The 22799-nt window shown below is 35.0% G+C and overlaps 1 protein-coding gene across 29 annotated transcripts in view; it reads left to right on the top strand.

Annotated features, from left to right (window-relative positions):
- PARD3 (par-3 family cell polarity regulator) overlaps positions 1-22799 on the top strand; it is a 674940-nt gene that overhangs the window by 358887 nt on the left and 293254 nt on the right. For 28 of the 29 annotated variants that reach the window (XM_045466945.1, XM_045466943.1, XM_045466952.1 and 25 more), the window contains 2 exons: positions 17452-17543; positions 20014-20097. In XM_045466945.1, coding sequence (XP_045322901.1) covers positions 17452-17543; positions 20014-20097 — 176 coding nt within the window. The remainder of the gene's footprint in view (positions 1-17451; positions 17544-20013; positions 20098-22799) is intronic. The other variant, XM_045466931.1, reaches the window with a different exon arrangement.

Genomic DNA, 22799 nt, shown 5'->3' with positions numbered 1-22799 from the left:
TTTAAGACTAATCAATTTATTTTTATATTTTATATTTATTTTTATAAATGCATAGTGTCTTTATTAAAAAGTTTAATGCACTCTTGGGACAAGCTTGGAATCACTTGCCTTCAGAAAACAGAACATGACCAGATAAACATCTTTGTGTCAAGTGCGATGATTTAAAGGTAGTTACTCCATGAAGACTAGAAAATCAAAGATTTCTAAAACAGATTAAAGTAGTGTTCTAAGGAACGGTAATGATGGATATTTAAATTCACCTTTAATTTATTTGCTCCCACATATAATAGAAAAAATTAAGTATAGTAGAACAACAGTTACTTCACGTTCCCATTGGGAATGCAGGTAATGTCCAAAGTAAATATATAATAAATATATAAACATATAATAAGCACCATCCGTGGCACTTTACTGTCTTGAAGAGTTTCATGATAAAACTCTAAAAAATTTACTTATTAAATCTCAAAGTTCATCATTCAGCAGTCTGGCAGGTAGAATTACACTTTTTTTTTTTTTTTAATAGAAACAGTACATCCAAATATTTGAAAATGTACAATTATGAAATTGATTTACTTTTATAGACTTAATTAAGAAAAACTTCAATAAGTTTCTTTTACTAAACAAAAGTTATATATTAGTTTACATTTGATTTTAGGCTTGCCTTGCTACTTTTCACATACTCCGAAATCCAAACCTTATCCCTTCTAGGTTGGATATTGGTCATTTCTCCATGTGGAGACTTTTATAAAATCACTTTGTAGTCTGTTAATTCAAGGGTATTTTAGTTGTACTATATTGAAAAATACCTGTGGAATCTCCAGTCCTGAATTTCTAGTCTTCTGCAATTTTAATGTAATACTCTCCTTTTTGTTTTTTTGTGAACATCAGAAAAGCTAAACAAAATAAATGCTGTTGGTAATTGAAAACTAGTAAGACATACATATGCTTCTATCAGTTCCTTACAAAAATTTCTCCCAATTCAAAATAAATTTAGATAACTGGATTCTGTTTTCTATTTGAAAATAATTCATTATGTTCAAGTCGACTTTAAGAATATCTATGGCAACTTAATCTCAGTAGTTCAAAAATAAAACATATATGAGAAGACAAATGTTAGTAATTAGTGAATTTAGATGAAAGGTACATTGTGTTGAATATGTTTATTCAGTTTTTTGTAGGCTTGAAAAATTTCAAAATAATGTTTTGTTTTTTAAGAAAAGAAAATTGTATGTAATGCAGGTTCATTACATTTTCTTTAATACTGCTAAGTGAATTTATTCTTACCCAAATGTGGTCATTTCAGTTCATGAGGTAAAAAATATTTCACAGTCCCAAAATATGATCTCTACTTAAGAAATATAAGGTCACAGAACTCGGGTGCTGTTTCATCGCTAGCTTCCTCCATTTGTTTATATTCTCACCTTCTGCATCCTGTCTCCAGAAAATGGATGTTGATGTTAATATCTGCCAGGTCTGGCCATGGTTTCAAACTCATGTTGTCGTAGGTTGCTTTTGTTAGTAGTCCAGTATATTCCAGGAGAACCAAGCTTCAAGTTTAGAACACTGGAGTCCAGGACTGAGTTAGGTGTGAGCACAGAGATGCCCGCGGAAAACCTGACTGTGGATTCATACTTAATGAATTTCTGAGTTTGCTCACTGGAAGAACTGCTCATTTGTGCCAACTGCCTTCTGACCTGGCTCATTTTGACCAGGAAGCCCTTACTGATCATTATTCATGATGTTCTGTGCAGCCTCTTTCCCAGCCCACCTTATAAATGTGCAAGGAGTCGTGGGAGTGGGACTACTCTCCTGAACCCCTTCCAGTGGTGCACATCTGATTGTGACATGACAAGAGCTGGGTGATTGCGGGTTCTCTGCTCCTTCCCTCCCTGTGAGATCTTCACCAGGCAAACTCCATTTCATATTTACACCTTGTGATGCTGGTAATGGGTGTGTTTGTATTCTTTACATATAACCTGTCCTGCCCTCAGGGTGCTCTCCTTTTGACTATGGTAGATTTATTTTATTTTATTTTATTTTATTTTATTTTATTTTATTTTATTTTATTATTTATTTTATTTTTTAAATGTTTATTCATTTTGAGAGAGAGAGAGAGAGAGAGAGAGGGAGAGCGCGAGAACAGGGGAGGGACAGAGAGAGAGAGAATTCCAAACAGGCTCCACACTGTCAGTGCAAAGCCTGATGTGGGGCTTAACCTCACAAATTACAAGATCATGACCTGAGCCAGTATCAGGATTTGGACGCTCAACCTACTGAGCCAGCCAGGTGCCCTGACTATGGTAGATTTATTTGTACACACTTGTTTCTGTGAATTGACAGCTGTTTGACAAAAGGTGGGTTACTTAACCAGTTTGAGCTGGAATTCTCTAGTTGTAGAACAGAAACAGCACATATATATACTCCCTGGCACATTCATGAAGATATTTAATGTTACCACTCTTGATACATGTTTTCTCTCTTTCTACTCATGTTTATCCTCTGAGGTAGTTTTTCAGTATTTAACTAAAATATCCATAAGATAAAATCAAATGTTTTGTTCAGAATGTATGCTCTTAACAGGTGTAATTATTAAACACTAAAAAGAAATGTTATGCTCGAGGGCCTTGCATTTAGGTGAGTGCCTTGTTGAGGGAGATAGTTGGGGTGAAGTGCAGCCTGTGCTCTACACCCCAGCGTCATGAACCGCCCAAGGGGGCCCCTCTCTCAGGTCTCATCGAAGTGCTGCAAAAGTGACCAGATGCCCTACAGTGTCTAATCCCCTCATCACTGGCTTTTTATGTAAGTCGTGTTTGGTTTTAGGTAAGAATGATCCTTTGCTGTTAGAGTGGTTTATTGTTGCTATAAATTCATTGGTTGATAGTAATTCATTTGTTGGTTGGTTCATATAAGATTTAAACATCTGATATATGAATATCCCTGTTAGGATCTAAAACAAAATTAAGCAGTAATCTGGCCAAGTATGGTTAAGTCAAAAGGAGTGTTGATACTTTATATTATTAATTTTCTTTACTAATCTCCTAAGAACTCTCCTTTCTTTCTAGTAGTACTCAAGACTACTTTAGTAATCACTTCCAGAGCTGGCTCCTACCTGATGGTGGGGATGTCTTCCCAGCTCTGTTCAATGACACTATGTTAGTAGCTTGAAATCTGCTGGTGGGGTGGGGTATTTGTATCACAGGTGTTGGCAAAGACTACAAACTAGGTCTTTTGTTTTCAAGCCACTTGTTAGACATTTATCAGTGCACTCCTGGTTCTATCACATTTTCACACCAATTGCTGGAAGTTTGTGGTTATCCCTCCAAAATACTGCTTTGGTAGTCTGTCATTGCGTTGATTTTTTTCTGTAACCTGAGTGGTCAAATTTCTGATTATCCCATGTGGATGTCCACATGTGTGGGTCTTTTGCCAGGATGCCCACCCCTCTCTCCGTGAGTTCCTGGAAGATTTGCTAGAAGGACATTGGGGTAGGTCTTGTCAGGTTACAATTTCCCAGTGCTTTCTTAGTGGCTTGCTTTGAGAGATACCTCAGGATTTTGCTTGAGGATGTGATTTAAAACTGGTTTAAATTTTTCCATCCTATCAGAGACGCAAGACAGGGCTGAGTGTTCTTTGGGGGTGTTTTATTAAAGGTGTCATAGAATTTTAAGTGCATTGAGAAGACACCTGCACCATAGCAAGACCTTCATTAGGCTTGTGGAGTACAATATATGTGCTCCTATTTTAAAAATATAATTTGTATCTTGATGGCATTTCTTTAAACTGTCAGAAAAATGTCTGGAAGTGCACGTGTCTTTGACCTAGTCAAATATGTTTGATTCAACAACTTTGACCTTGGCAACGTTATTACTAATGCCACAATTTTTCTCATAGTTTAATGATTCTTTTAAGAAGATGGAATTGTATTACTACTGACTTCCTACCCTAAAGAATATTTATGAATCCCCCAAACTCCATGCAATTCCATTTTTACAAAGAGTTCTCATATGTAAAAGTGATTTCCACAATGATAGAGAACAGAGACAAAGTGGTGTGGCCAAATGAAGAGTGAGTTTCACATTTTATGCCCAAGAGTTGACCAGAGCCTGAGAAATGGAACCTGCTGATACAGACATCTGAATCAGGCAAGTGGGGATTACAGAGAGAAAGAAGAATCAGGGTGAGAGAGCTTTGAGACTTATTTTAGCAATTGCCTAATGACAGATTCAGGGTTTTGAATGGGAAATAGTATTTGGTATTCAGAAGATTTCTCGAATAAGGGGAAAAAAGGTAGCTCTGACCCTTGAAAAGCTAATCTGAATAACAAAGGCTGAGCTGACTTTACAGAAAAAGTGTGAAAGTTTTCTGAATGTACTTCACTCTCCTTTTCTTTATCTAAAGATACTGCACAGTGTTCACAGGCATAAACAGGCCTACCATCTAGAGTCATGGTATTAAATGGATAGGTGTTGTGGCTTTTTAAAAACATACTTATTGTCTAATGTTTTAAAATTCATTGTGGTCTGTTATTAGTTACAAAGTCAATTTTCTACTAATAATCTCTTTTCAAGAGGGAAAGTTCCTATTCCTAGTAGTCTGAACAACCTGGTCTATTACTTGGAAAACAAATAATCCTCTTTGATGCTCTTTTACTAGAAATTTCAGAAGTAATATTTCAAGAGTAAAACAGTTTCTATCCCTGAGTATGACCTAAATAAATATTTCAAACCTTTTATTTTTGTAACTGAAAGTAACTAGTATCTGTTGTATTTTATATTTTTATTTGTCCTAAATATCATTTATTCAATCACTTTATGCTAAAAATTGTGATGAGTTTCTTTTTTCTGAAAGCATATCTTTCTGGTAAATATTGATAAGACCGTCTTTCATACAAAATGAGCTGAAGTTTTTTAGTCCATTTGCAAATCATGAATTCCGGATTTAATTATATCCTGAGGGAACAACCTGAGGAAACCAAAAGTACTGACATAATTGGATCAAATTGTGTAATCAAAAGCAAATGATATGGTTATTAAATCTAATGAAATGATCTCTGAGCATTTAATTCGTTTCTCTGATTCACGAAATTTTAGTAATGAGTGTGTTGAAATGGACATTCTAGGCAGTCACCGCTTCTAAATAGTTCTTTCCTCTAGACCATTTTAGGTTGGAAATATTTCTAAAGGTTGTACCTTAGAGCAGAGAGTGGTATTTGTGGGGACATGGGTGAAAGGAAAGGTGATAAGAAGTGAGGAAAGGGTCCTTATTAAAGGCAGAAGGAAAACAAAGGAGAAATTGCTCTTATAAAGTACTGTTCCTTTTTATCAGCACCTTCATTTTATACAAAGTGAGCATGCTCCATACATTGGTAATCTATATGACATTTAAAGGAGTAATATTACTAGTCTATAAAGGTTTTGTTAAAATTCATAGAAAGCACAAGGTCCTGATAAATAAATGAAATGAATAGAAAACCTACAAAGAGCATATGTAGCACCACAAACGTGGTGAAATATTCAGTCTCACTAGTAATCTTAAATTCAAACTAGAATGACAACCAGGCTTCTTGTTGATTGGATTACCTAAGGGGTGGTTGTGTGCATGTGTGTGTGTATGTGTGCGCGCGCAAGCGTGCGTGTGTGCACGTGTATTAGGGTAGCCAGTCAAGAACCGAGAAGGCTCTAAAATTTTATCCTCTAAACTAACTAGTTAGCCTGCCACAGTTTCATGGATGCTGATGGAGGACATGAGACTCCAGGGTCAGAGATGAAAGATTTCTTTACTCTCAGTACAGCCAGCAGCACAGGCATCAGCATATTTGGTTCAGTCCCCAAACCCATGGAAGTGTCATCAGTGGCCCAGATATGAGGCCTGCAGGCTCTGTGGGTTATGTTATAGGAGAGGTTATGTTAGCTCCCTTGGGAGGGAGATACTGTGTTCTCAGGACATGCAAATATGCAAGAAGCTGGTGGATAATTGTCTTCTAGTACAGACAAAAAAAGTTGTGAAATGTATAGTTTAATATGAGGCTGGTAAAAATATCAGTTGGTTTGGTCCTTTCAGAAAATAATTTAGCACTAAGCTCTTTAAAGTGATCATGTCATTTGAAGCATTCTGTTTTAGACTCCTTTCAAAAAACATAATCCTAAATATTAAAATCTAGGGGCACCTGGGTGGCTCAGGTAGTATAGCTACTGATTTCGGCTCAGGTCATGATCTTGCCATTTGTGAGTTCGAGTCCCGCATTGGGCTCTGTGCCAACAGTTTGGAGCCTGGAGCCTGCTTTGAATTCTGGGTCTCCCTCTCTTTCTCTGCTCCTTCTCCACACATGCTCTGTCTCTCTCTGTCTCTCAAAAATGAATAAACATAAAAATTTAAATCTATAATTACCAGAGTTGAAAAGTATACTATGATAAGTGAATTGATGAAATATTAAATCATTTAAAAATGTGTTCTGTACAATTGAAATAAAATACATCAATTAAAACATTTATATTACTATTTTTATGTAAACAAAACCTATATGGTTTCAAAAAACTGGAAGGAAATACCAAATGTAAGGTGGAAAAGAGAGACCTCCTCTTGTATCAATACATTGTGTTCTTGGGAGCATGCCATACTTTGATCATTTTAACCAAACTTTTGTATAAGATAGAAGACAGACTTATTTTTAAAGCCAAAAGATATTTTATAAATCAATATTTAGCTTTACTTATGTAGAAGGAGGTTGCAAACACCTACATAGCAGGACAGTATTCCAAGTATTTTACATTAAGTCCTATGATTCTCATAGAAACTCAATGGACAGTGTTACTCTTCCCAATCTATAAATGAGTAATCTGAGATATAAAGAAGGTACATTTGTCAAAATCATGCAGAATCCATGTTTTTAACCACTTGTCTAAGGTGCCATACCAATTATAATATGTGTTTCATACTTTAGTGTATTTGTTTAATATCTTAATTTTTGTTTGGCATTTGTATCACATTCTAGGTATTAGAGACAATGCAACAGTGGATACCTAATTAGTGTTGTTATTGTAAATCTCTAATATTATAAACTTTTGAACCATTATTTAAAATTGAGCATTCAAACTAATCATCACTATGTACCTGTATCAAACATATAATTGATTTCATTTTGTTTACAAGAATACAATTGCTTGATCCCTAGGAAATCTACCAACAATTTTTTGTTTCATTGAATTCAACTAGAAAATTGGGTTAAAATATTTTTTTTAAAGCTACTTCCTTTATTGAAGCCATTTATTGGTTTCAAGTAAGTTAATGACTACATTTCATTTGAGAAATTATAATATTGAATTGGAAAGTAATAAACCAGTACACATTCTAATACATGTTTACGTGAGTGGATTTGTTATAGGACCCATGTGTTACTCTGTACTTGCTTATTAACAACTTAAAATAATGAGGTGTAGAACTTTGGGGACTACTATATGTTTTCTTAATAAACCCTTCAAAATTAATAATGGTGAAATATGTATTTATCACCTAGAAAAGCAGGGTAATATACATCTATATAGATATACATCTATATCTATATATAATATAGATATATATATCTATATCTTTGTCCCTATTGAAAACCCTTTTAAGTACTTGTGGACCACAGAGCCCAGTGATGAACTTGTTTTGATGTGTCTCTTCTTCACTCTTACCTCCATTCTTTTTTTGATTCTGATTTATTGAAATTTCTTCTCATTATCTCACTTATTTTATACAGCATCTTAATAAGTCTTTTTCTCATCTTAATCTCTTCTGCCGTTTGGAATACTACACCCAAACATCGATTTAAAAAAATCTCTCCGCTTGATTTCTAAGACTGATTAAATATAATGTATATCAATACCAATGAGTAATCCCATCGTTGTACTGCCCTATGTTGTCCTATTTTCTTTTTAGGCACTTGATTCTTTGCAAAGTCACTTTCAGAGAAATTCTAATATAGTGATATTATATAATAAAAATGTATAAAAGTACTGTAAGGTTAAAAAAAATAGTAAAAATAGCCTTTCATTATTTTAAGAAGATTTTATGCTCGTGGTAAAAATACTTAACACTATAAAGACACAATTAAAATCATTTATACTCTTGCCACCTAAATACAACCACTGGTAACATTTCCTGATGTTCATTATTTCTATGTTTCTCCTAAAATGGACCCCCCCCCCCAATTTTAATAGTAATTGTCATTCTGTATGGAAGTTCATTTATTATATGTTCAGATTTTAATATTTGTTTTGTCACATACATTTTATTATATTTTTTGTTCTCACAGATCCTGGCCCTGACACTAACTAGTTAATTGGCTAGGATCACATGCATCACTTAAGAGTTTTAGGTCACTCTTCCTTGAGTAAAATATATTGAAAAACCTTGGCAAAACTCAAGAATCACAGATCTCATTTTCAAAATCTTAGCTCACCCACTGCAGGGAAATCTGAAATCTATTCTAGGCCTAATTTCCTCATAATGAAAATTCCTACCTTGGTGTGAAGATTAAATGAAAGAGTGTATATGTGGATTGTATTGTGTTTTAGATGTTTAGTAAAATTCATTCTTTTTTCTCTAAAAATGTTATTTTTATATGTAAGGTGCTTTGCATGTAGTGATTTCTGTGAGCCCATCGCAGTTTCTGAGACAGACCAAGTTATTTCCTTTATTCAGATTAGGAAAGCAGGGCTTGGTGACATGAATAAGGACATGGCAGAGGCAGGTCTCCTGCCCAGGTCAGTGGTTCATTGTAGCTCTGCACGTGCTGGGTGTGTCCAGTATATCTCTAGATGTGCTCTCATGTACAGTGTTTAGTGAACCTTATTAGCAAATAGTTTGCATGTCAGCAACACAGGTCTGTTATCCAAACTGCACTGTGTACATATCATTGGGGACTTATTATGTGGGCATGTTGCTTGCTTATGTTTGGAAAAAAGTTTTTGTACATAATTTGTAAAAATCCCTATATTTTATTTATTGAAATATGCTTAAAGGCAATGTTGAGGATTAAACTGAGGTTGTACTGAAGACTAAAGAAGTAGATTCTTTACTAATGGGCACATCATAGGTCCTTGATATGTATTAACAATTATCATTTTTATTTTTTATTATACATTATAAAATGTATTTTTTGCCTCTTCAAGAAGTGATTTACACTCATCACTAGCAAAAGTTTATTTGAAAATTATTTCAGTTCCTGTCTTAATCAGATATTAATTTGGAAATCATTTTTAAGCCAAAGAGAAAATTTTTTGAATGAAAATAGTTATATTTTTTAAAAATATGGTATTTTAGTATGCCTATGAGTAAGATAAGTCTTTTTTATTTACCCAGGTATTACTTACTTCCAAAATAAAACATTTTATTTTATTTTTTTAAAGTTTATTTATGTATTTTGAGAGGAGTGGGCAGAGAGAGAGGGAGTGAGGGAGAGAATCCCAAGCTCTGGCAGTGCAGACCCTGATGCAGGGCTTGAACTCATGAACTGTGAGATCATGAGCTGAGCTGAAACCAAGAGTTGGATGCTTAACCAACTGAGCCACCCAGGCACCTCCAAAATAAAACATTTAAAAAAGTCACCTCAATAAGGACTAGAATGTTATTGTTAGAAAGGCAAGATGGTCAGATTACAAAGTCCTTATGTTTCAACAATTCATAAATTAGAGTATTTTTTTAGGAATGTTCAAAAGAAAACAAATTGTGTTATTCTGGTAAGCAGGCTCCATTTGAAATCAGATTGATTAGGCTGATTAAAATCTTATCACGTAATGGGCTGCTTGGCCATTAGTGTGTGGTGGGGGAACTATAAATAGTGCGGTGGCTTCCGTATTGCTGAAGTGGTGACATATACTTGAGTGGTCATCTGTTTGGGATAAACATGGATAGGAGTGAGTCAGGTGATGCTAGGTGGGATTAGTTATTGAATTCAGTGATGCTCAGGAGTAATATATAAGGGCTTCCTTATCATGGGGGCACAGGAAAAAAAGGAAGAATAAAGTGAAGGAAGAGATTTCCAGTATGTGATTGGATATTGGACCAGATGTCTTCCAATACGATTCCTCCATGCCCTGAAATTCTAACAATCTACAAGAAGCAGACTTCCATTTTGGAACTTCATTTTGAGATTCCACTTTGCATGTAACAGGTGCAGAGATACATACTTTTTGTTGTTGTCTGTGGTGAGATAGCTTTCATAAATCAGCACCATCTGTTCTTCTTTTACAGACTCTTCTCTTGCCTTGGGTTGTGTGGAGTCATGTTGTGTATGTTCCAAGACAGGAAATGTTTCATTTCTGTGGTAAATGAAAATTTCATGGGCTGTGTTAAATACTATGTTTGCCATTCCATTTGATCAGTATTAACTTGAGATGAGAATGTTTGGAATCCTGTTGAGGGGATGAAGCTCACATTTAATATTTAACATCACAGGTACTGAGTAATTCCTAATATAGCCCACGGTTATTTGGTGTTGAGCTCTGGGTTCTGTGGAGTACAGTTTATGTTATAATGAACTGTATTACATTTAAAAGTAGAACGGTTATTAATGTCCCTCTAAGTACAAGAAAAATATTTTTATTTTAAAAGGTCTTATTATCTAGCATTGTCTATTCTTAAAGGATTTGAATTAGCTTTTTTCATAAATGTTTTTACTCAAGTGGAATATAATGATCATGAAGTAAAATTATATTACCCATTTCCTGATTTTATTTGTTTAGGAGGTTGCCATAGCTTTATCATTTTCAGTTGAGAAGTCCCCCTCCCCCAGATGTTTTCAATTGTTTTCCACATGTGATGGGAAATTACTTTTCCCTGGTGATTTGACCAATTAATCAAGTGTGGCAACATTAACACAAAAGCCTTCTGGAATTGTATTTGCGATACTTAGGGGACATGGAAAGAGATTCTCCTTGGAATTATTTTTTGCCAAATGTGATCCCCCAAAAAAGTGATTTAATTCATGCTGTGAACATCCAAGTAAATATTTTTTGGGTGCTGTAGCTCATTAGTAGTTAACATGACTCTCATTAAGTTTGAAAAGTCTTAGAGACACTCGAAGAAGTGTGAAAAAGACTGTTTAGTTGAGCATTTTTGTAGCAATATAATTGAGCCCATTAAATTATTTTACTGTTAAGAATAATAAAAACACTTGAAAAATATTGTAAATTTGTTTAACAAGATAACATCAGAACTTTCATTTCCTTTTGTGCTTCATAAATATAAAGATCAAAGATAGGTGTGCAGGAAATTTAAGGAGGCAAAATAACTTTAGTTCTTTTAATAGGATGTTTTAAAAATGATACCTTATTTTTTAAAATTGTAGGCATATGTATTCAAAATCTTTAATTCCTTGGAACTTAGACTTTAAATATAGACATATAGGTGATTGGTTTCTGGATAAAGTTTTATCATGTTATTGTAAAGAAGAAAGTGTACTTTTCATTTCCTTGCTTTATAAGCAAACCAGTTACAAAATTTCTGCTCTTACTTTATGTGGTGGTCAATGGATGCACCATTCAATTTTTAAGTGTTCCAATTACAAATCCTTTACTTCTTTGCAATGATATCTACTTGAGTTTTTGGAGAAAATACACACACACGCACACACACACAGACACACACACATATATATATATTAAATCTGTGACTATGGAGAAGATATTTAATACTCAAGAAGGAAGAAATACAACTAGATAATATTTGAAATTAAAAAGATCATTAGTTTAGCCAAATTTAGTATTCTTAAACACATGGGAGTGCTTGTGATTTCAGAATGTGTCGTTCATTGGTTGTATTGAAGCTTTTTCAAGTGAGGCTTGGCCTTTATATCATTCATAGTATGGAAGAGAGTAAGATAATTAATTTTTCCTAGAAGCAGGGAACAAATAAATTCATATGTCTGTATCCCTCACTTGCCTAATACACATTTCAAACCTGGGCTAAAACTCTTTCTCCTCAGCCAAGCTTATCAAGTATTCATTTTCTCTTATTCTTTTCTCTCCTTTGACTAGAGCTCCTCCATCTTTTAAAAAAATTGCTTAGTCAATACAATATGGTAGGTAAAAGGTTAACAAAATCTTTCCCTTCTTCTGCATGAGAATTTAAACTTTAGGGGCTTGGGGGCTATTTTTTTTCTGAAAACCTGATAAAGGCTTCCATCAACTATCTTTTTATGGTAAAAGTGACCTCTGATTAGTAAATTGCACATGGACTCAAAAAACTATAAATACGTGCCAAGTCGCTCTGCACATGGTGTTGTTTTGAGGTACCAGCTTTTGTGAGGCGTGAGGCTTTTAAGCCAGGGTGATGCTTGCCATCCTCTGATGTGTGTCCTTTCCTGCACCTGAGCTGTGGACCGGGGACCCACAAGAATAGCCCCTGGATAGCCGTGTGGTCTGCTGCTCCCAAAGATGAAAGCGGAATGCTGCCTTGCTGGAACGTTGGGTTTCCTGCCTTAGGTCCTTTGGGCATTTCAAATATGTAGTCAGAATAAAAATATATAAACAATACTGGAAGGTTTCTAATGAAAAAATGAGTACTCTCTATTCTGCTCCTCCTGATTTTCCCAGTCCGTCTCCTCAGAGGGACTATTTCATGCAGATATTTTTTTCAGGTATTTACTCCCATATTTCTAAATAAAATATTTATGTTGCTTTTTCCTGGTTACCAGTTATTAACATCTGTTGACTTGTCACTGTGGAAGATGGTTTTTCCTTTTATGCCACTTTTACTTTCCATGTCCCCATTTTCTCCCTATCATCTAAGTTAAAGTAATAGCGAGCCTCACGTTATATAGTAACTTGTGGCTCACTGCATAAGTAAGTAGGTACTCTGATGAAATATTCTTTCCTACACATTTTCCTTTGTTGTTCCTGGAGTCCACTGCTTTGACCTTTTCAAAATTTATTTTATCTGTATATTTCTGAAAAATTCCCCCCACATTCTCCATCAGGTCTGTCAAAATATTCTCCAAATGTTCACAAACATCAGACCAATTATTAATTTATTTTTTTTTCATGCAGATTGACTTTCCAGACTTCTCTATCCTTTTGCTCTAATCACAATTGGCTTCTGCTTCTCTGGGCTGTCTTTTCACCTTATGCTGGGGCCTTCCTTGAGTTCTGTCCACTGCTTTATTGAATTTCTTGGATTTTTCTGGTGCACATCCAAAAATAGCTTCCTATGAAAGGGTCCATCGGAAGTAAAGACTTTGCATTTGTTTCAAATTTCATTCTTGATTTTTCTTTAGTTGTTTGGTTTAACACAGAATTCACTGAAAAATTTTTTTCTTTTAGTGTGAAAGGTATGCCTTTATTATAGACTAGAATTTCACGTTACTTTATAAAGGCATTGTTGGGGTGTCTCAGTGGGTCAGTTGGTTTAAACGTCTGACACTTGATCTCAGCTCAGGTCATGATCTTATGGTTCCTGATATCGAGCCCCAGTACAGAGCCTGCTTGTGTGTCTCTCCCTCTCTCTCTCCACTCCTCCCTCGCTCACTCAATCTCTCTTTAAAAATAAATAAACATGAGAAAAATTTGTAAAAGTAGGCATTATTATCATAGAGAATCTGTTAATGATATTTCTACTTTTGGTTTGCTAGCAATCATACAAATGCTACCATTTGGCAATGCTTAAATTGTGTTGTCCATTGTTCTCCTCCATTTTTGAATATCTTGAGAGCAGAGAGAGGCCTTTGTCCTGGATTTTCCGTTTAAGGATGTCTATATAGCAGACGGCCTTGGTAGATAGGTATAGTGTCCTCTTCCAGAGCAATGGGCAGACATGATTACTGCCTGTGTAAGGTATTTGGGTCCCCTAAGCTCAGGTTCCTTCTGTGTGTGCCAGCGTTCCCCGGTTCTCTTCTCATCACTTTGTGAGAATTTCAACTGGAGAAACCAGTGCATAGAAGGATGATACTTTGACTACTGCTGTAATGAACTGCCCTCTGTCTCTGACCCAGGGGTCTTGTTTTTTCTGCTAGCATCCATGAAGCTATGCAGGCTAAGTTAGGATCTTTCAAGTAGGGCAAAACCATAGACTCTTCACAGTTTTTGACATCCAGTTTTTTTTCTCTGCAAATTTCCTCAACCTAACCCATAATGCTTTCCTCCTCATGCCATTTATTTGATTGTGTTTTCTCATTTCAAAGACCTTTTATAATGAAGGTACTTTGTATATAGCAAAGCACAACAAATGTCAGGTTTTATGAACGTTTCTAAAATGTGGATGATACATTTTCTATTTGAGTAGGTAGTATGTTTAATATTAACTTGTAAGGTATAAGGTATGAATAGATGAATATATACTCTTAAATTATAGTTGTGTAACACTGCCTTGAATCATTTATTTGAGGTATGTTTTATGTCATTTATTATTTATTTCTCTTTTCAATAACAGCTAACATTTATTGGGCAATTACTATGTGTTAGGCACCATGTTATGGCTATTTTATGGATTCTCTTATCCCTCTCAATAGTCCTAAGAAGAAGATGTTTTTAATGTTTCTGTTTTACAGAAGAAGACATAGAAATACAAAAGGGGTATGTAAATTGCCTAAGGATATAAAATTGGCAAATGAGTACTCACACCCAAATCTGTTTGATTCTTGAACCCTGGCTCTTTAAAAAAAATTTTTTTTTCAACGTTTATTTATTTTTGGGACAGAGAGAGACAGAGCATGAACAGGGGAGGGGCAGAGAGAGAGAGAGGGAGACACAGAATCGGAAACAGGCTCCAGGCTCTGAGCCATCAGCCCAGAGCCTGACGCGGGGCTCGAACTCACGGAGCGCGAGATCGTGACCTGGCTGAAGTCGGACGCTTAACCGACTGCGCCACCCAGGCGCCCCTTGAACCCTGGCTCTTAACCGCTACATTCTACTATAAAATGGAGAGAAGGGAAAGGATAAGAAATGTATTTTCTCACCTGGAAATTTTTTAACATTGTGTAGTTTGAATTATTATTTTAGGCCTTTAATATTGATTTGGGATAAATAATAGTTTCATTTTCTATGTCTGTAATGGAATTCAGTAAATAACTCATGCTAAAAGCAACTATGTTCAATCACAGCTTTTTAGAAGTACAAAACAACAAAATAAAGCAATACAGGAACTGATATTTACACATCCCGAAGCTGGGAAATTTTAAGTTGTGGTTCCCACAGCAATAGCAGCTCAGCCTCAGGGCAGTGAGTGTTGTGATCTAAACTGAACACCATATGCAGCTGCATGAAATAATATTCTACATGCTCGTGGGGGCCCGATAATGGCCACTATGGGAACAATGAATGTGTAAATTATCAGCTACTGTTTTATCACTGTAGTTCGGGGCATTTCATTTATGTGGCTGTTTCATAGTACAACCTAGGTGTTTCACTGGTTATACATTATGGTGGCATTTCATAGTGTGTAAATTATTAATGGATCCTGAAAAAAATGTTTTTAACTTGAAAGATTATTTTTATGTTTTCCATCTAATTTATAAACACTTTATTCTCCTCCCTATCCTCATTGCCAATGGAAAAGCATACTTGTAGGAGTTCTTGTTTACATGTGAAGTGTGGTTTGTAGGCAGGTTCAAGATGCTGGTTAACCTTTGTAATGTATTGTGTGTTTGTGCTTAAGGGATGACTAAGAAGTGTGTATTAGAGCCTCTTAAAACATAGGATCATCAATCTTCAACTACTTTGGTTTCATGCAGTGCACCACCACTGAGGACACATGGAACCTATCCACAACTTACAGAAAAATTCCGTGCATCCAGCTTCTTATTTTGGCAGATTCTCAGAGGAAATGTCAATTGGGTATTACCAACTGCTCTGCGTTGCCTTAATAGTGCTTGAAGAATTTAACATATTGTTTAACAGTGTGTGGAACCTAGGGCCTTGGCTTATCATTTTGTCGATTGGTGTCTTTGTTGATGGCATTTATTTATTTATTTATTTTTTTAAATTTTTTTTTTCAATGTTTATTTATTTTTGGGACAGAGAGAGACAGAGCATGAACGGGGGAGGGGCAGAGAGAGAGGGAGACACAGAATCGGAAACAGGCTCCAGGCTCTGAGCCATCAGCCCAGAGCCCGACGCGGGGCTCGAACTCACGGACCGCGAGATCGTGACCTGGCTGAAGTCGGACGCTTAACCGACTGCGCCACCCAGGCGCCCCAGTTGATGGCATTTAAATTTCTATGAGTCTCTCAAGTACACGGTTGAAAATATAAAATTTATCTTTAATGGTGGACTCCTATATAGGTGGTTTAATAAATTCACATAGAAAATCACTGTTATCAAATTTATATGTAGAAGAAAGGATAGACTAACAAATTACATGTATATATAAGTTATATGTATAAACTTTCAAGAAACGGATTAAATACATTTTATTATTTTGTGTTTTGAAACTTAATACCCCAGAGATTTCTAGGGATGATTTTGTTTTTATTAGCAAAATATTTAGGGTATCTACTGGATACCAGGCACTGTGGATCCAAGGTAAAGCACACTAAGCCTCTTAGTGACTATGATTAGAGATTCCAAGTCTTACTAATTTGATTAATAAGACTACTGATATCAGTCAGGCATGTTTACCATTATTCAAATGATCCTGAAAAGCCAACTCTACTGTTAGTGAACTCTTTAATTGAAAGACAATGGCCAAGGTTATAAAGTAAGCATATCCATGAGTGGCAGTTCATTTATTTTTATGAGCCATCACATTTATTCCACATTCGTGTCTTGTAGTATCGCATACTTACCCAATTTCTACAACATGTGGGACCATAACTTTTACATAATATTTCACTTTAAAAGGAAGAACAAAAGTGGTGGTTGATTATTTTGCTGTTTGTACCTTTTTCTAGACTTAGTACTTCATAACAGAAGTACATAATCAGACATTTGGCCTAGGGTAGGTTTATGTGAAATTTCAGAGGATGAAGGATTTGAGTCTAGGGTTGTACATACTGCATGCTCATTTTGACAAATCTGGTTTAGTAGGAACTGGGGACCTTTGAAGCGTTTGGTAGTTGTTAAGGTTTTTAATGGTCTCAACTGTTTGGATTAGTAAAAATGTTAAACGTATTACCTATATCCTATACATTTATTTATTAACATAACATTGTAGTAATGTATAATTACTTCCAAAAACATACACCAAAAAGTGAAATAAAAATGTTAAGAAAGTTCACATAAATAGAAGTTCTTTTCTTATTATAGTTGTGTCTTGCCCACTTCCTGGGGTATGCTAACTCAGGAAACTTACTTTAAAATACAGCTTTTCATATACATCTACCCATCTTATCATTAAAGGTTATCCTCTCTGGAGGAAGGACCCAGTTAACATGATCATAATGCCTATCAAACTCCAGTTTTATCCAATTTCCTTTCACATTATGGAAGTAAATGTAACACAGAGTGTGCTTCTATTTGTGCTGTGTGTCTCTAGGATGAGGATGGGACAGAAGAAGACAACAGTCGTGTTGAACCTGTTGGGCATGCTGATACCGGTTTGGAGAATATACCCAGCTTTTCTCTGGAGTAAGTTACTGATGTTTTTAACTGAATTTGTAATATACATATAGCATCACTGATAGCAGCAAGTATTCCAAAAGCATATGGCATGCGGAATGTTTGTGCTTAGTTAAAACCATGCGTTGCATTGGTTTGTTTTCCAAAGAGCATCTTTCATCTATTGAGTTAATTATCTAATGTAAGAAGTATAGCATGGAAATTCACATGTTCTGTCCTGAGTTTCATGCCTTGGCAAATACTATTAAATTATAATATAAAATAGTATTTGATTGACAATGTCATCTTAACAGCACTGTAACTGTTTTCAAATTGCTTTGTATGTCATTGTTTTGGTCATTTGTTCGTTCCTCAACTTTGCTAAATTAAAAACAAAATGTGTAGATCTACTTTACTTGAAAAACCAGTTGGATCATGTAAGCATTAGTCATGTTAGTATATATTTTTTTGATTTGGAAAAATCGAATGTCTCTTGAGAGATTTGTTGAAATCTCTGTTTGTTGAAAAATTCGAATCATAGGTTAGGGACCTTGAACATGGTTTTAGGTATAAAAGGAAGAAGAAAAACTTTACTATATTATTTCAGCTTTACAATTGTCTTAAGTATTGGCATGTTTAAATGGAAGGTGTTCTTAGGACTTCTTCCCTTGGTAGTTTAGACCAGGGAGGTCAGTCATTCTGAAATTTTTTTTTGACTTTGGGTAAAAGTTGAAAGGGCCTAGATATCAACATTTAAACTCTTAACTCTGTCTTCTCTTGGTGTTTCAAGGGAAGGCTCTCAAAAAACTGCTGTCAGTGAGAGTAACAGTTTCGAGAACCAGGTTATGTTTAGACAGATAGCAACCAGCAGTCTCTGTTACATTTGAGAAGACTTGCCATGTCCTAGTTCTTTTAAGAAAGAATGTGGAATAAAATAAATTTATAAGTTATATTCTCAGTTGACAAGCTAATCATTAAATAGATGTTCAAATGATATTAAGTATCTAAGATGTGAAATTCTATGAAAATATAAAAAAATAAAAAATTCACTTGAATAGTATTACATTAGTAAATATTTTGGCAGTATGGCAGGATTCTAATTTTTTCCTAATTAGTGTATGTGATTAAATATATGCGTGTATTCTCAATTTTGTTTTGATTTGTTTGATATCACTATCTTTAATTTTCTTTAGTCTTTATATTATATAGTCAGGACATTAATAGTATGTAGCATAACTTTATTTTTTATTTACGTAATATAATTGAAGAATTAGCATTTCCTTTATAGTTGTCCACATTGCTTCAACTAGATATTTAACTGAAATACTGGTTTCAGAAATTGTCAGATAAGACCTGCTTAGATTTCTGTGCACTACACATACACGCGCGCACACACACACACGGAAAAATCTATAAAGGAAGTGAAATCTCATAAAAGGTTTAGAAAATTTACATTCTCTAAGTTAAACCAGTTTTCATTAAACTCTGGCTTATTATATTAATAGTAAAGTACTTTAGTTATGTAACAGAAGTAACTTCATGTTACTTCTATATCTCTTCATGACTTTAAAGCTCAATTACAAACACTTATGAAAATTATTTGATTTTTATTAGAAAAAAATTTTTTTTACATTTATTTATTTTTTGAGAGACATAGAGAGACAGAGCACAAGTTGGGGAAGGGCAGAGAGAGAAGGGGACACAGAATCCGAAGCAGGCTCCAGGCTCTGAGCTGTCAGCACACAGCCTGATGCGGGGCTCAAACTCACAAACCGTGAGATCATGACCTGAGCTGAAGTTGGTCGCCCAACTGACTGAGCCACCCAGGTGCCCCAAAATTATTTGATTTTTAGCAGGTACCTGTTGGCTTTGAGAAAGGAGTTTCATACCCTGCGTTGCGGTTACACTTAGAGAAGTAGGAAATGGTGACTGAATTATGGTGGAACAGTGGGATGTAAAGATGGCTGGATCACATGTGGACTATCACCTACAGAAGCAAAAGCTTTTACCTCATTGAGTTATTGGAAGGAGCAATAATGTGACATATGCAGGAGCACTTTGTAAATTTTAATGTGCTCTGCAGCCAAAACACCTTTACTCATTTAATCTATATTGTCCTTGAAATAAATACTGCGATGGAAAATTTTTCGTGGAAATCTAGAGTTCTGACTTACAAAATGTGTACTTGTATTACACATAGAACAGTGTGTGGTCCGAGAGAAATGGTTCTGTGTCATTTTAATGTAGTTATTTCTGCTGATTGCTCTCTCTGCATGCCATCAGGCTAGTGTTCAGGTATGTAGTGTTTAATGTCGCTTTCATCACCATGCTTCTATTCCAGAATGTGTACATGTATGTGTGTGTGCTTGGTGGGATTTTCGTTTTGTTCTCTTTTGTTGTTGTGTGTTTGTGTTGTAGCAGTTTTTTTGTTTTGTTTTGTTTTGGTTTTGGTTTGTTTACAGTACATGTTCATGCTCCCTCATTCATCATTGTCTCACAGTGATATGGTAAAGCTCGTACAAGTCCCCAACGATGGAGGGCCTCTGGGAATCCATGTAGTGCCTTTCAGTGCTCGAGGCGGCAGGTAACGTATCTTGGAGGTTTTTAATTGAATCATAATGTTGAGTGTTTTATCTTCATTTATGCTCAGATATAGAGTGGTGTTGATTTAGCATATGCTTAATAGGAACATTTTCATTTGGGGGCACTCACTACTTCATACGTATACATCATAATCATGGAAAGCACTCAGGCTGATGAAGAAATCAAGCATTTAAATTATTCTAATAATTTTATTGGTCATCACACATCCCTGCAAACATTGTACTTTGCTGTACATTGGTGAAACACTTTAGAGTCAGAACTCCAGCTGAATTTCCAAAATTAAGGGAGAACTTAAAGCAGTTTTCTGGAAAAATTTATCCAATAAAAATTATCTGGGTAACTTAGGGAATGATTCATGTTAAATTCGTTTTTGTGTTTATTTAGTTCTTTAATCTTGAAAGATTTTTATGATTATGTTTGAAATTTGTGAAAGTTAAATAAGCTATAGATTTATTTCCTACCATGTGACTTGTGGCTCCTTCTTTTTTCAATCTCTGCACACTCAAATGTCAAATTTTGTACGGCTAATGACTTCATTAATTTATAGAATGTGTATCTTTAAAAACTTCAAATGTTGTATGAGTTTCTTTTCTTATGCCTTTTTTTCTGTGAAAAAAACTATCCTTGGGTTTATTAAATTTTTATTTTAATATGTTTATTAAATTGTGAATTGATGCTGCAACTAAGGGTGATGGGCCTCTGTTAACAACAAGTGACGGGCATTGCATCCTTGCCCTGGAGCTGTTAACTGTTAAGTGCTTGAAGTTTACTTACACACTTTCCTAAATCCCATCCAGTAATTACTTGGTGAAATCTATTTATGAACTACTTGGCTTCTCATTCTTTCTTTTATTGTTATGATTATATTTATTTATTTTTTAACTTCCTTTACACTGGGACAAGAAAGGGGAAAGCTGGCAGATGGCCTTAGACCAGTGACTTGAGATGTAGTTCACATCTGTAGTTCACTGTTGCCAGGGAATTGCAAGCATGTAGCATGGTGTAAAAAACAGATGGAATGTCAGTGATAAGTGTGTGATTCAATTATTTACTTAAGTTTGTTGACTGAGTATTGTACCACCGTCCTAATTGTGGTGACTCCAGATTTCATCTCGTTGGTAGAGCACAGGCTTTATGGAATGTCTGGAAGCTGAAACTGATTTACCAAGAACTCTGCTGGAGTAAGAGGCTTGACAGTTAGTGTTATATAACAAGCTGTGAACTTCACCTTGAATTTTGAGGTGGTGTTATATTCACAGGGTTCTGACTGCTTTCTCTTTTTTCCTCCTTCTCTTTGTTTATTTTTAAACTCTAGAGAAGCATTGAAATTTCTTTAAGGCACTTTCGTTTAAACACAGTTCTTTTTCAAAATGCACTTTGCCTTTATTTCCTTTAAAGAATACAATTTTAAATGATCTCAAAAGTTAAATCTTTTTTCATTTATTTTACGAGTAGAAAGAAAAAAGATAAGGTAAACTGTGTGGATTATAGCTTCCTGATATTAGTGTACCTTTACCTTCCTGTGGGATGTAACTTTTCACAAATGGGACTTAATTGTGTATATACCAGCTTTGAAGCAGTATTTCATTTTTTGTTGTTATTGAAGTATAATTGATGTTAGTTTCAGGAGTTCAGTGTAGTGATTTGACATTTATATACATTCTGAAATGATCACCATGATAAGTCTAGTTACCATATGTCACCAAAGTTAATAAATAATATTGTCTGTATTCCCCATGACTTATATTCCCATGACTTATTTATTTTATAATTGGAAGTCTGTTCTTCTAGATGCCCTTCACCCATTTTATCCACCCCCAAAACTCACTCTCTTCTTGCACCCATCGGTCTTCTTTATCTGTGAGTCGGGTTTTGCTTTGCTTTGTTTGTTCATCTGTTTTGTGTTTTAGATTCTACATGTAAGTGAAATCATGGGGTATTTGTCTGACTCATTTCACTTAGCATAGTACCTGGAAGCTCCATCCATGTTGTCACAAATGGCAAGTTTTTCTTCTATTTAATGGCTGAGTAGTATTCCATTGTATACCCATACCACATATTTATCCCTTCAGCTATAGATGGACACTTAGGTTGCTTCCATATCTCGGCTATTGTAAATTAAGCTGCAATGAACATAAGGGTACATATTTCTTTTCCAGTTAGTTTTTTTGTTTTCTTTGGATAAATACACAGAAGTGGAATTGCTGAATTGTACAGTAGTTCTTTTTTTTAATTTCTTGAGAAACCTCTGTACTGTTTTCCATAGTGGTAGCACTAATTCCTACCAACAGTGAATGAAGGTTTCCTTTTCTCCACATCCTCACCAATACTTGTTATTTTGTGTGTTTGTGTTTGTGTGTGTATGTGTGTGGGGTGGGGTTAGTCAGTCTGGGAGGTGTGAAATGATCTTATTGTGGTTTTAATTTGCATTTCCCTGATAATTAGTGATGTTGAGCATGTTTTCATGTGCCTTGTGGCTGTAGAAAAAATGTCTACTCAGATCTTCTGTCCATTTTTAATTTTTTTGCCTTGGAGTTGGGTGAGTTCTATATATATATTGGATATTAGCTGTTTTTGTAAAATATGAATTTCAAGTATTCTCTCCTATTTAGCACAGTACGTTTTCATTTTGTTGACAATTTCCTTCAATTGCAAAATCTTGTTCATTTGCTATACTCTCAT

The sequence above is a fragment of the Leopardus geoffroyi genome, chromosome B4 (assembly GCF_018350155.1).
Source record: "Leopardus geoffroyi isolate Oge1 chromosome B4, O.geoffroyi_Oge1_pat1.0, whole genome shotgun sequence".
NCBI lineage: Eukaryota > Metazoa > Chordata > Mammalia > Carnivora > Felidae > Leopardus > Leopardus geoffroyi.
This window is presented reverse-complemented; position numbering and strand designations above follow the sequence as displayed.